This window comes from Cricetulus griseus, chromosome 3 (genome assembly GCF_003668045.3).
Source record: "Cricetulus griseus strain 17A/GY chromosome 3, alternate assembly CriGri-PICRH-1.0, whole genome shotgun sequence".
Taxonomy (NCBI): Eukaryota; Metazoa; Chordata; class Mammalia; order Rodentia; family Cricetidae; genus Cricetulus; species Cricetulus griseus.
In genome coordinates this window covers 78,087,175-78,102,023 of record NC_048596.1, presented here as the reverse complement: position 1 = coordinate 78,102,023, position 14,849 = coordinate 78,087,175, and the positions used below count along the sequence as shown (strand labels likewise).

Sequence of the window (14,849 nt, the reverse complement as noted above, 5' to 3'; positions counted from 1 at the left end):
CCCAGAAGGAAAAAAAAAGGCAAAAAAAAAACAAGAAAAATCCATAAATGGAATTTCTAAGACTAATTTTAAATAATTTTACATATTTAATTAACATTTAAATTTATTTTAAGAGAGGAGTAGAACTTGGTGAAGAACTTGAATCATCCAGGAGGATAGCTGAAATTCCCTTCTCTCCTTTGTCGTCTTCAGACATGATCTGGTCCCACCCATGGCTTCTTGTCTTATGTGGCTCCATGTGCCTTATTCTTCCTCTTCAATAATAATACCTATGAAATAAGAAGCTTCCTATGTTTAATTATATTTTCAAACTCCAAAAACACAAATTGTAAAAAGTACAGACCTATTCACCTATGGTTACCTAAAATCCTCTGCTACCCTGTTTTGAGAAATGTTGCGTTTGTAAAGGTGTCTGGCGAATCCTCCACACTGGACACTGTGGGTTCCTCACAGCAGCAAGGCTGGGTAGTGGAGTGGCCCCTGACACAAAGTGGGTACCACTAAATGTACAGAGGCAAAGGAACAGCAAGATGCCAGCAATCACCTTTAATAACTGAGACACTGGTGGGCCAAAGCTAGCCTGGTACAATTCAAAGATGGTAGACATCAGGGTTCTCCCACATACAGTCAGCCATGCAAACAGACCATAAAGCATTACCCTCAGCAGAGCCATCACAGTGCTGGGATTCCAACTATTGAGTGTGGGGGGCAAGTTGAATTAATCTAGCCAGAAATCAAGCAAGTAAAATCTCTCCCTCACTTCTCCCTCTGTGGCCGATGCCATCTGCTAGTTTTAAAAATAATTTTTAAAAGCAAGTGTTTTGGTTCTCTTCAGTGTGTGGCAAAGACAGATGCTATTTTTAGACTTGTTTTCTATCACCCCCCCCCCAGAATCAGGGGCTGAGTGTCGTTGGCTCTGGTGTACTGTCTGCTGTATGCCACCATCTTCAGTGTGACCTTTGTGCAAACTGCATATTCAACCTTCCGATTTCCCTCTCTGCCTCTCATTAGGTTGTTAGGAGGGGAAACAGTATTGATCTGAGAAAGAAAAAAAAGCCATTTCAAAATATATGTAATTGGTTGACTTGCTGTAAACCTGCCAGCTTCAGCTGGATGCCTGGGTAGAGAGCTGTGAACCTTCTCCCCTGCTGAGGGGGCAGCTTTGAAGAAAGGATGCATCCATACATACCTCTAAAATGTCTAGTTCATAGCTTTCTATGCTGCTTGTATTCACTGGGGCTAGCACAGTGAGAAGCTTCAAGTGTTGACCCTAGAACTGATCCATTTTGGTTCAAATCCTGGCTCTGCCACTTACCAGCTAAGTAACTGTTGACCTTCCTCCACATCAGCTTCCATGTATTAAGATAAAGTGTGATCAAATACCATGTTGAGTTATTTAGATATATAAAAGAGGTAAAATACATAAAGCCTTTAACTCAGATACACATCAAGTGCTTGATGAAGTGGTTTAGTGTTATTATTATCTGTATAATAACTTCAGATACATACATGACAAACATATAGTACAAGTTATATAGAGTAGCACAAAAGCCTATGCATTGGAAGGAATGTTTTTGTTTCTTTAAATGCTGGATTAAATATTTGTTCTAAGGCAACATCTTAGGCAGTCTGTATATGCCAGTGTTGTTTAGCACCCTATGGGCAGGTGCAAGTATCCACTGTATAAGTGAAAAAAAATGTGCACATCAGACAGGTTAAATAATTGCATGGCATTGCACAACTAGTAAGTAATAGACTGACATTCCAGCCCATGTTCATTTTGGAGCTGGGACCTTTGTCCTGCACTTTACTCTTGCACCTGTTCTCTCAGCTTTCTAGTCCTCCCAGTAGCTTTGCAACTTTTCATGTAAGACCAACTTTTATGTCGGACCCCAGCTTTACCAACACATTAAGCAACCTAACTCACATTTCATGAAAACATACTCAGTGCTCTGTGGATGGGATTCCAACCCTTTCTGTTCTATTCTTAGGTTCCATTTCATCCTAATTCTTGCTTAAGCTTTCTCTTAAAAAATTACTGTGTCGCACCAAAATGACCTGGGGAACATTTAAAGTAAAGCACTCGTCTGGCTTGAGAAACCAGCTGACACCCCCCCACACACACACTGCTGTACTTGTCAAAGAGTTACAGTGCACAGCTCTGAGTGTCTGACTGGAGCCACTCTTTTGGAGATGTCTGGTTATATTGTCTTCATCAGACAAAAGGGATGCAGACCCAGGGACATTGAATGATCTTCTGAGGCCTATCCCCAAAGAAGCTGCTGAGCCAGCACATCTTTTCCAACCTTCCAATTCATGATGGTGTTCAGGTGCCCACGAATTCCTGTGCTGCTCATCCATTCACTCATTAATTTATGTTGATGGATTGCCTTGACCAGAGATAGCAGGCATACGGTACTATCCATCTTAGTCACTCACAAAATAAAGAACCAAATCTTTACGTTTTCCTACCTGCAGATGCCCTTACACAACCTGAGCTGGCCCATCTCTGGTACCCTCTTCCACCCTGTCTCCCTCCTTCTCCATTCTTCACTCTCATTGCTTCCTCATGGATCCTAAGATACAGTGGGTAGACTCTCTGCTGTGGCCTTTGCATAGGTGGCTTTGCTCCAGCATCTTCCCAATGAGGTTTATCCTGAGCCCTGGATTGCAGTTGGAAGTCTTTTTTCCTGTCCCATCTACTGACAACCCAGTCTTTTTAACCTTTGTTGTTTTTATGTAGCACTCACAACCTTAGGCACTCTGTTTATTACCTCTATTATTATCTTTAGCAATATCACTCTGCTAAGTTGAAACACAGAGGCTAGGGGGTTTTGTTGGTTTTGTTCATTGCTTTTCTCTCCAGCACCTGTAATCTGCTTCCTAGTAGGGCTCTGTAAATATTTTTTTTTTACTTAATGGATAAATGGATAAACAGATGGGACAAACTATCATCCAGTTAAATATATAATCACAAACTATGATGCGATCAGAGGGGACAGCTACAAAGGTTCACAGAAGAATATAACAAGAAGACATGACTTAGATTGGGTGGGTTAATTTAGAGGAAACAGTTTTTTTAGCCTGAGAACATGAGGGGGATTTTAGTTTCCTGCAAATAGTGCAGGCCCTGCAAGCCAAAAGAAAGCAGAATAAAGGAACGATCTAACCCAAGTAGAACTAAGAAGAGGGGGTGTCGTTCATTCATTTAGCAAACACCCTTTGACAGAAGGAGAAATGTCAAATCTCAGGTGGACATTTCCCAAGGACCACGATACCTTCTGCCTCATTAGCCTCACCATAGATCTGATTCCTGCCACTGTTCAAATGCAGGAACCCAAATGTTAACACTCGAGATTCCCTGCATTCAAGAGTCAGAGCTGGGTTTCTAAATAGTCTCTTTGGCTTCTAAGTGTGTGCTCTTTCATTCTCTGGGCACCTACTGTGTGTTGCTCATGGTACCAGGAACAGGCTTACACAGCCCCTGCCCTGAAAGAGTTCACAGCATGCCTTGAAAGACATATCAGAAATCCTCCAAGTTGAGACACAGATTTTTTCCCCCTGGTCCCAGTTATTTCATTTCTGCAAATGTCCTTGTTTTGGGTTCTTGATGCTTATAAAAAAGCAGAGAAAGGTGATTAGACTATCCAATATGACCACATTGGAGAGAGGGAGTCTATCTTGGGGGTTATTGTCCTGGCTTAGCTTTAGATAGAGGGAAAGCCATATGAACAACTAAGCTGTCCTGCTCAAGTGTGGTCCTACCCTGCATCCTGTCCTACCCATCACTGTCTTGGCTCTGTCCTGAAGGATGGTCTGACAGGTTGACAGACTGTGCATAATCTCTTCCCGAGAGGCAAGTTCCTCCTCTGCCCAGGCACCAGTTCTTCAGCCTCTGCTTCTCCCAGGGTGGGGTTTCTGGGGGAATTTTAATTCTTTGGGACCTATTATTTCCACAGTCTGACAGTTGATGGAAAGGCACAGGTGTCTCTTTAGAATGTCATTTCTCCTGACAGGAAGGTCATGATTTCAGGCCCCTTGTTTTTAAACTTCAGTCTTGAGGGACTTAGGGAAATCTGCTGGATTTGCCATGAAAATGCCTGAAATATGCCTGTGCAAACATCAATATTTGCTGTAACAAAATGTCTGAGGAAAACAATTTAAAGGAAAAAATGTCAATTTTGGCTCATGGTTTCACAGGTGTCAGTCTATGGTGACTTGAACCCACCAACCATTACTCCCATTGATGAGGCAGAACACGATTGTGTATAGAAAGGAAGGAGGGCTAGGGAAGCAGCCAGAGAAAAATATACCTTTCAAGATCAAGTCCCAGTGACCCACTTTCTCTAGCTAGGTACCAGCTCCTAAAGTTTCTACTGTCTCCCAATAGCTTACTAAGTTATGACTCATAAGCAAATGAACCCAGAAGCCTCATGATCCAACCAATTTCCCAAGTCCCCACCTCTGGACTCTGTTGCACTGATGTTTTGGGTTGAATGTGGTGGGTCCTCATAGACTCACAGATAGAGGAATTGGCTGCCAGCAGACGGACCTATGGGAAGTAATTGGGTCCTAAGAGCTCTTACCTAGGCAGTGGATCAATCCATTCACAGAATGATGATGTGTAACCAGGAAGTGGTGAAGTAGGAGGTAGAACCAATAGGGTAAGTAGATGACCCAACGATGTCCTGGGGACTATTATTTGTCCTGGCTCCTTCCTGTGTTTCCTCTGTCTAGTTCCTGTCTGCCCTCAGCTGAATTGGTCTGCCATATGTTGCTGCCACCATGATGTTCTGCTTCGTTCAGGTCTAATCTAAAAACGTGGAGACAGGTGACCGTGGACAACAACCATGAGCCAAAATAGACCTGTCTTCCCCTTAAGTTGCAGTCTTGGGTTTTTAGTCACAGTGTCAAGAAAAGTAACTACTACAGTTAGGGCTCAAGCATTTAACTCATGAACATCGGGGGAGACATTCCAGGCCCAACCACAGCAATGTCTTCCTAGGCTGCTATTTTTCTAACTTTGATAACTGGTGGATTTTGCTAACCACCAAATCAGATGTCTGCCACCTAGTACCTCAAAACTCCGTGGCTTAAAGCAACAGTAAACATTTATCACTTCACAGTTCCGGTCAGGGATTTAGGCTAGCATACCTCCCTAAAAGTCTAATATCTGTTCTCAAATGAAGTTACAGTCAAGTGGCCAGTGGGGACTGCAGTTTCCTGAAGGTTTGACTGAGGAGAAATAGTCTTCTCCAAGATGATTCATTCACATGATTAGGGAGTTGTTGCTGCGGATAAGGAGCTTTGGGTCTTCACCAATAGGCCTCTTCTGTAGTGCTGGTTGAGTGTCTACACATCATGGCTTCAGTGGAAGACATAGTCCAAGAAAGTGCAGAGTGGAAACTGTAGGGTCTTTTGTAAACTCATCCTAAAGTCATGCATCCTGTGGGTTACTCAAATTAGCCCAGTCAGGAGGTAGTACAGGAGGGCATGAATATTAGGAGGTGAAATCACTGAAGAGCCAACATGAAGACCCACTCCCACAGATACCTATTACTGTAAAATTATCCACCCAGTATTTTCTACTTTTTGTTCCAGCAAACCTTGTTCTAAACAATAACATCAATTATGTAGTAAGATCTATGTGTTAATTATATTTTCCAGCACAAATGAATTTCAATTTGTAGTTATTAATTAAAAGTGATTTCATTCCACCTGTGCTAGCCTGCATACTTACAGTGGCACAAGGGTTACCCTTAAGGGAACACTAGGTCTTGCTTGAAAGAACATGCCAGAGTCCTGGTAGTTTTAATCATAAACCCCAGCTACTCCCTGCTCCCTATGTGGAGCCAAAGAAACTATTGGGGTACTGATAATTGCTTTCTTCTCTCTCTCCTCAGGACCGCCTGTACTTTGTGATGGAGTATGTGAACGGAGGTGACCTCATGTACCACATTCAACAAGTTGGCCGTTTCAAGGAGCCCCACGCTGTGTAAGACAGGCCTCCTGCTGTGCCCTTTCCTTGGGATAAATGGGTGTCAGTTCCTTTGAAGTTTTAGCCAATGAGGGATTTTCAGTGGCTAAAGCTGCCTCTTTGTGAGGAATATTTGGCCAAGGAGGATCTTATTCTGCTTGTTTTGGGATGATTCTTTATGTTCCTGAAGGGCAGCTAAGAACTCAATAGCTCTAAAGCGACGGCTGTTTCATAATCTCTAATTTTTTTGCCCCTCAATCCAGAGAAAGGTCTTCTATCTTCCTCAGAGAATGTCTTTGCAGGGATTTGTTTGTTCATTTGCTAATATTTATTGAGAGCATTCTTTGCACTAGACCCTAAGTACTGAACAAACATGGTCTTATTTCATCCTGAGTAGCACCGGGAGGGAGATAGATTCACCCAAGCTTTATGAACAAGTGAACTGAGAGCCGGAGGGTGAGCAACGTCAAGATTCTGGGCCTAGTGGAGGATCGGTGTAGGTGAGGCCCAGCTGTGTTTGTTCATCTGTTCCCACCTCTTTCCCACTGACTCTGAGGGACATAAAGGATCAAGTTGATTAGCAGCCGTGGTTGTAGGTTCTCCATTTTGTTCCTCCCAATGCATAAGGCAGTAAGAGATAATGTATAAAATAAAAATCTCACCAAGCTTTTTCTTTGCTTAGAACCCCGTGGGTGAGCAGGAACAGAAAAAGCCACAGGAATGAACGTCAATTCCCTTCCTGGGTATTTGTTTAGATCTTATTGCTTCCCCCAGAGAGTCCTGAAAGCCTCTCTAGGGCCTTACCCCACCCTTCTGGGAGGGCTATGGGCTGTGTTCCTATCGGTCTTCTTCTCTCCCCACCTGCTGAAGTCAGGAACACTATGGTATCATAGGACTGCTTCTTCTTTTCTCTCTGACACCTGGTTGACCCAGGTTTAATTTATCACTGCGTGACATGTACTATTAGTACTCAATACAGCTCCCTGAGGTCCAGTCAACCCTTGTGGTATAACTTTCTTTTTCTTTTTTTCAATGTTCTTACGGTCTCTTTCATGAGCCAGTCATAGTGGCCAGCCCTTGGGAGGCTAGGCAGGGAGATTTAAAGTTTGAGGCAAGCCTGGGTTACATGACAAGTTACAGAGTTACAGGCCAGTTGAGCTTCGGAGGGAGATCAGATCTCAAGAAATAACAAAACAAGATCTGAGGATGTGCCTAGCTGCACAATACTCTGGGTTCTATGCCCCTGTATAGAACCTGTACCCCTAGAACCACAAGAAAAACCAACAAATAGATTCCTGTTTCCTTCTTGGAAAGTTATCCTTGAGATGCCAGCTGTTTCCAGTCCTAGCTGGACCACTCATCTGCTGTATGTCTTCTCCAGGCTCTTCACAGACATCATTTCTAAGACTCAGTTTCCCATTTGAATAACAAAGGAGTACTAGTAGAACCTATGTCATCAGATTCCAGGTTGAATTAAAACAGAAAATGATGCCAAGTGCATGCTAAGCTTCCAACAGCTGCCTGGTGCTGTCTCTAAAGTCCTTTAACAATCCTTCTCTTCCAGCCCACCCATTCCATAGGCCCCTCCCCACTATGAAATTGCTGACCTTTCACCCACTGTAGTCTGTCACTCTGAACTATCTTGTTCACCCACCCATGTGCTCAGCAATTTTTGAGTTGTACAGCTGGCCATCCATAGTAGGCTTTCCATGCCCTGTGCCTTGTTCAATATTACATCGACTTCTGAGAGTTGCCAAGCATATGATGTCCTTGAGTTTCTCCATCATCATTCTTTTTTAATTTCAGATTCTATGCTGCAGAGATTGCCATCGGTCTGTTCTTCTTGCAGAGCAAGGGCATCATTTACCGGTAAGTGAGCATGGCTGTTCTTTCTATCTCCTCGGCTCCCTCAGCTCCTCCCTTCCTGCCTCTTTCTTCAACTGCTTTTAAAATTAGAATCTGTGGTGGGGGAGGAATTCTCCAGTACTAACTTGGGCATGTGTTCTGCCAGGCAGCATCGCCCACTGCCCTGGCAAAGTTTGGGCAGCTGTATGTGGTGATAGAAAAATCTTGATGGACTGTGTCACCCATGATTCTTTGGGACCTCAAACATGAGGACACCGAGTCTCTGAGAAGAGGTGCCTCTGACAAGAGGGTGCCAGCACTTTTCTCCTGGACCCCATATCCAGGAAGCATGCAAAGAATTAACTGCAGAATGTGGCAAGATTGTGTTATTATGCAACAATTTTTCTTGCATGTAGCTGCAATTTGGAAATAGATCTCTGAGTTGCTTTCCCTGAAAGACAGGATTAACTTCAGAAGTTGGCATTTGCCGGTTTGGGGAGAAACAAGTGTGTGATCATAGCTATATGAGTCATACCACTTTATATTTCATGCAAGGCAGGGTAGCAAGCCTGAGGCTGCTATGTGTCAGTGAGTCCAGGGTGTACAGTTCCTCTATGTGCTCCGTAGATGAGAGTGGCACAGGTTACAGGGAATTGACTGACTGTTACGTAATAGGAACTGGTGGGGCATGTGCTTTTATCAGTTCCTGGCATGGGCACGGATCTATTTAAAGGCCCCTGCAGAGTCCTATAAGCCCATTTCATTCATTTGTTTGACAAATACTCATCAAAAGCCTCCTGTGTGTTGAGTACTGTTCCAAGTGGAGGAAATAGAGAAGGGATGAAAACGGTAGAGCAAGAGACAGAAGTGAACTATAGAGAATAGAGTTTATGGACTATGATAAACAACATGGTGAAATGAAAGGGGGTTCCTGGTACTAGGTATGGATAATCACCTCTCTGACGTAGAAAGAATGGAAATTCTTGCCTGCAGTTAGAGATAGCTGGGGGTCCTGAACCCATTACGCTAGAGTTGAAGGATATGGGACAAACTGCAGGAAGATACCAACTCTGGTTATCTCCAGGCAGGTGGAGGTAAAGCTAGAGTTGTTAGGGGAAGGAGCAATGGAAGGTGGAGCCTTGCATGAGTCCCACAGAGACCCAAAGTTGTATTTACTCAGCAGCAGTGGTATGGAAGTGTGAGGTGAGGTGATACTATTCCAAGCATGGCACATCCCTTTTTTCCTGATAAGGAAGGAATTAATGCAATGGGGGAAAGAGGTTTTTATCTGCTTCATAGATTGTCCAGTGGTTGTACAGAAACAGAAAGGCAAATAATTTCATTTTAAATTGTTTGGTCATCTTACTAATGATTGCCCTCAATGAACATGCACCACCATGTCAGTATAACATGGAACTCCTTCAATCTCTCAAGCTTGTTCTGGGGTCATTCTTGTACTTAATGTAATTCTGGCCTCAGACAGTATGCACTATCTTATATATAGAAGGTACATCGCCATCTGTGTGATGTGATCCTATATTCAAGCCAATGACTTCAGTTGCTTCTTAGTCTCCCAAACCAGGGCATGCCTCTCAAAGAATAAAACCAACCAGGCTCCTGAGAAGATTATTGTGAAATATATATATATATATATATAGAGAGAGAGAGAGAGAGAGAGAGAGTCTTCATATATATACTACCTGGCCCTGGCGATGAAACTGAGTTCTTGTTAGCTGAGCTGGGGATTCAGGGTTCATTTTCAGCTTAGTAGGATCTGGATTGAGATTTGGAATTGATGAGCACTTCAGGTTCCTAAGACAATCCCTTCTCTGAAATGTTCTATCTGTCTATCTATCTATCTATCTATCTATCTATCTATCTATCTATCTCTTCTCTCTCTCTCTCTCTCTCTCTCTCTCTCTCTCTCTCTCTCTCTCTCTCATCTATAGATTCTCCTTTTCATTCTCCACTGTTTTTCGAGACAGGGTTTCTCTGTGTAACAGCCCCAGATATCCTAGAACTCTCTATATAGACCAGGCCTGCCTTAAACTCAGAGATCCACCTGCCTCTGCATCCCAAGTGCTGGGATTGAAATCACAATATAATTACATAGTTTCTCCATTACCTTTCTTCCCTCCAAACAATCCCATATATCCCTCCTTTCTCTCTTTCAAATTCACAGCCACTTTTTGTATTGTTGTTGCATCCATGTATGTCTACACATGTGCACAGGCACACATTTCTAAATACATAAGTATAACCTGCTTAGTCTGCACAGTGTTACTTGTATGCATGTTTTCAGATGCATACAAGTGCGCTCTTCCTTGGAGAAGATTATTTCTCCCATGTTCAGCATTCCTTAGCTGCCTGTAGTTCTTTGTGTATGGTTGAAGCCTCATGGTCTTTCTCCCATCCATAGTAGCATGTCAATTGTTATTGTCCTTGTTGAGCTCACATTTGGGCAGTTCGTATTGGTGAGACTTTATGGGTGTAGCTTCTGATGTTACTAGGAGACACAGTCTCACAGCAAACTCCCCAATTCCTCTGGTTCTTACAATCTTTCCACCCCCTCTTCTTCAATGTTCCCTGAGCCTTAAGTGTGGGAGTTACATTGTAGATGTATACATTGTGGTTGGGCCCCACAACTATGTCTCTTTGTTGGTTATGATGTTCTGTAATGGTTTCCATCTGTTGCAAAATGTTTTCCTGATGCAGGGTGAGGACTACACTTATCTGTGGGCATAATATGGTTAGGGATAGGCTGATTTAGAAGAGTATGCATGATTTAGAAATCCCTGAGTTCACTAGCTCTGGGTAGTGCAGTTCTTAAGGAAGGAAGATGACAAAGTTTTCAGTTTTCCTTTTCTGAGGAACATGCTACACACAGATAGAGGTCAAAGGAGGCTAAAAGATCCTTTTTTGTCAAACTTAGTATCTGGTGTATTGATCACTGACTCTGAGGTCTGTGCTGATTTTCCTTAATGGAGTTCTTCAAGATAAATGTTCCAGCCCTCCAGAATAAGAGTGTCTTACAGGGAGAAACTGCAACTAAAACAAGGCTCACTGGGCCAAGTGCAGGCATGAAGACCTGAGTTTGGATCCCCAGCACCTTCATACAAAAGCTGGTTGTGGTAGCCTACATCTAGAGCAGACAAAAGTGACACAGCTCCCTGTTTCTGGGCATATGGTTAAGCTGAGGGGTGCCAGGTATAGTAAACATACACATATGTCTGGTGTATTTAGTTGCTGCATAGTGCAGCACTCCTGGTTTCTAGTCTGGAGACAATGTGTTTGGAGACAATGTCTTGAAGACAAACATGAGAACTGTTTGTCTACAGGTGCTGCCAAAGATACTTGGAATAGAAGGTTGTTGTCTACAGTGGGTACAATCTGCTCTTGGATGAAGAGACATCACAGACAGATAGGAGGTGTAAGGATATGTTGTCAAGACAGCTATTCAGCAGAAAGTGACCATGGAAACTCCATTCAGACTCACTTAACTTAAAAGAGGGATTTATTGGCTTCCATGGAAAAATCTGTGGACACATCTGAAAGGTTCCTTTATCACATTCCTTACAGCCCCTGATTTATCTTTATTATCTTTCTTTATCAAGGGACCTCTGGAGCTTTCTAGACTTATTTTATAGCATCCAAGTCAGCCAGAGGTAAAAGAGCTTACCTCTTTACTGAGGGTAACCAAGAGGGTATCAAGATTTTGATGGTTCTCCATTGGCTCACATGGCTGTTGTTGAACCAATTGCTGTGAGTGGCTATTTCCAATGGCAAGTATAGACCCCTACGACCACTCTTGGGACCAGAAGTCAAGTTCATCACCATCCCTATTACATGACTTGAGGATCAGGAAAGAAAGAGATGTATGTGCCACAGGTATTCAGAACCAGATCAAGATGCTCTGAGAGAAGCGAGCTCTGAATTAGGAAGTACCATACCTCCTAGAGACCTAAACTTCCACATCTTCTATTAGAACCAGAACAGTCTGACCCATCAAGCATCCCTACACAATGTACACAAAACGCTGACATTGGAGTAGATATTTAGGAGGAAGAAAGTATGAAAGATACCCTATGGGATGTGGGAGCAATCTTACAGACTGAAGACAGGCAGGAATTTCCCAGAATGGGAAACCTTCCTCATTCACATGGATGGCAGTATTAGGATGAGAGAAAAGCACGAATTCTTTAGATTAAAGCCCGATGTCACTATCTTAGAGACCTGTCCTACAGTGACATCTCCTTTCACCATTACTATCTGTTTTGTCATTTTCCTATTCACCATATTGCCTATCAGAATCCAAATAACCATGACCATATGATAAAATATTAGTTATCTTTGCTTGACACTGGTATTTAATTGGAATATAAAAATATGCTTATTTATCTTGTTCATGATTAATATGTCTAACCCCAGGAATAGTGCCTGTCACATAGTAGTTAGGCAACAGATACCTATTGACTGAGGGAGCAGTTGTTGCTCCTGAATAATGTTCTGTAAACTAGGAGAGCCAGAAATACTTGGAGTTAAGTAAGTTCTCTGAATCTCTGTGTGTGTGTGTGTGAGAGAGAGAGAGAGAGAGAGAGAGAGAGAGAGAGAGAGAGAACTCCATTATCTTCAGAGACTCTTCAAAGTAATATTTTCATGAAAACTGTATCTTCTTATAAAACAGAAGAGATCTGAGGTGTAAAGGTTAACTCATGGACCTCTCTTGGATCCTGGGGTCATCTGTGGGTCTGTGATCTTTGCTTATCTCAAGGGTTCATTTTTCCTTGAGAGACTGTCTTATTGTATCTTCATGAGATTTTTGGCAAGTTCACTCTGTAGAGAGAGAAAGCACAGAGCTCTGTGACCCCTTTGCTATACTCCCCCTGCCAGGTTGTAAGCTGCCAAAGGAAAAAGTCTATTTCATGTGTTCTCGAAGCTCCTAGCACTGGCGTGTGATGTATTGAAGGACCATTGGTTGACATAAAATAAGCAGCGTGTGACTAAGTTCCTAAAATCCTTGTGTCTGCTACAGTGACCTAAAACTTGACAACGTGATGCTGGATTCTGAGGGCCACATCAAAATCGCTGACTTTGGCATGTGCAAGGAGAACATCTGGGATGGGGTGACAACCAAGACATTCTGTGGCACTCCAGACTACATTGCCCCAGAGGTGAGAGCACACACATACCCGAAATATCTCTCCTGCTCCCAGGCGGCTCTGAGAGGGCTGGAAAGGGTTGGGGGCAGTACCTGGGAACCTTAGACTAGCCTGGATCCTGCTCCCTAAGTCAGCTCTCTGAGTTCTCACTTGCAGATCAGCAGAAGCTCAGGCTCCCAATATGTCAAGATTTAGGAGAATTTTTAAATAAAACCCAAAAGAATGATCTAGCACACATCAGTAAAAACACATCCATCATCAGACTGTGATGGCTCGTGGCCATCTGATGCCTCCTAATTATGACATTGAAGTGTTTGTTGAGAGAGTGAGAGACAGAAAGGGAACAGATCCTGTGGGCTGACATGACACAGCGGTGCTACACTGTGTCGTGGAGATGCATTCTAGGAGACCCTAAATTTTTCTTCCTGTCATAAAATTAGAGGTAAAGGGTGAAGTTTTATCTAACGAGTCCCCTTCCACCCAAAGGAAGTGGTCAAACCTAGGTTTTCCCAACATGACATGGCATAATAATTAGTGAATACATGGCACAAGAGTCTTGGAGAGAGACATCCTAGGATTGTTCTTTTCCTTAGCTAGCTGTTGGCCACTTGGTATACAAGAATGGTCTTAAAGATTCCCCATGGAGATAAAGAACTAGGCATAATATTTAAAACCTCATGTTCCTTTACCCAAGCAGCTCCTTTCTGGAAACTTCGGTTGCACACACAGTCAAATGCACATACATACAGGTTGTGCCTCCAAAGTCCTTCCTTCATTTCAGCATTGTTTCTTAATAATGAAAACTAAGAAAGAACCTCAGTATTTATGACTATCAATAAAGGAACAATTCATTAATACATACCACATTTGGGTCAGGAGGTCATGTGTAACCTTGGAAAGATCAGAGCACATCTGTGTGAACCCATCAGAAACAATGTCCCTCAATAGGGTTAGAGCAGGAGACTGTGGTTTACATGTAGTAGAAAATATCACTATTCACCAATTCAAGAGAGTAAGTTAAATCTGTGTGAAAATATGGACCTGTTCTCAAGACATATTGGTAAAAGAAAAAAAAAGAAAAGAAAATCAAGCTAGGCATGATTATACCCACCTGCCATCTAAGCATGCAGGAGGCTGACACAGGAGGAACTTGAGTTGGAGGCCAGGTTGAACTACATAGCAAAACTGTTCCACACATGGAAGAATAAAAATAAGACAAAACATGCAAATAAGGAATAACAAATATGACAGTACTGTTTATAGACAGTGGCAGTAGCACACAGAATGCTGCTGTGTGTTTTCTCTGAGTATACGAGTGCTCATGGAAAGGTGCAGAAATCTGCCTGGGAGATGACACGTTGATTTCAAACGCTGCAGAGGGTAAGGGTGCTTCAGTTTGTGTCATTGATGCGTGCCACAAGGTAAGTGCATTTGTGTATCCCTGTGTGGCATACTCAGGTTGGTTATTGTTACAATAAATCTTTCCGCTAAAAGCTGCCTGAGCCCCACCGCCAGGTGTGTGCTTTACGCCAGCTGCCTGCCCGAGTTAGGCTCAAATGAATACACAGAGACTTGTATTAAGTTCAATGCTGCTTGGCCAATGACTAGGATTCCTCATCCGTTAGCTCAGTCTTAATTATCATAAATCTATATATTTTATAAGACTTATCTTATCGGACACCTTATTGGCATCCCTCCTTGCCAGTGGCTCACATCTTGCCGCTGGAGGAGGAAGGGGAAAAGAGGGCCCCTCCTGTTTCTCTTTCGCTTAAATATGAGTCTCCTTGCTATGTCACTTCCTGCCTGGATCAGCACTTTTCTACTACATTTCCCAGAATCCTCTTTGACTCCTAGTCCCGTCTAACTTC

At 42.9% G+C, this 14,849-nt stretch overlaps 1 protein-coding gene across 2 annotated transcripts in view; it reads left to right on the top strand.

Moving 5' to 3' along the window:
- Nucleotides 1-14,849, top strand: part of Prkcb (protein kinase C beta) — a 333,644-nt gene that overhangs the window by 278,400 nt on the left and 40,395 nt on the right. For both annotated transcript variants that reach the window (XM_027410280.2, XM_027410279.2), the window contains exons 11-13: nt 5,904-5,995; nt 7,784-7,846; nt 12,855-12,993. In XM_027410280.2, coding sequence (XP_027266081.1) covers nt 5,904-5,995; nt 7,784-7,846; nt 12,855-12,993 — 294 coding nt within the window. The remainder of the gene's footprint in view (nt 1-5,903; nt 5,996-7,783; nt 7,847-12,854; nt 12,994-14,849) is intronic.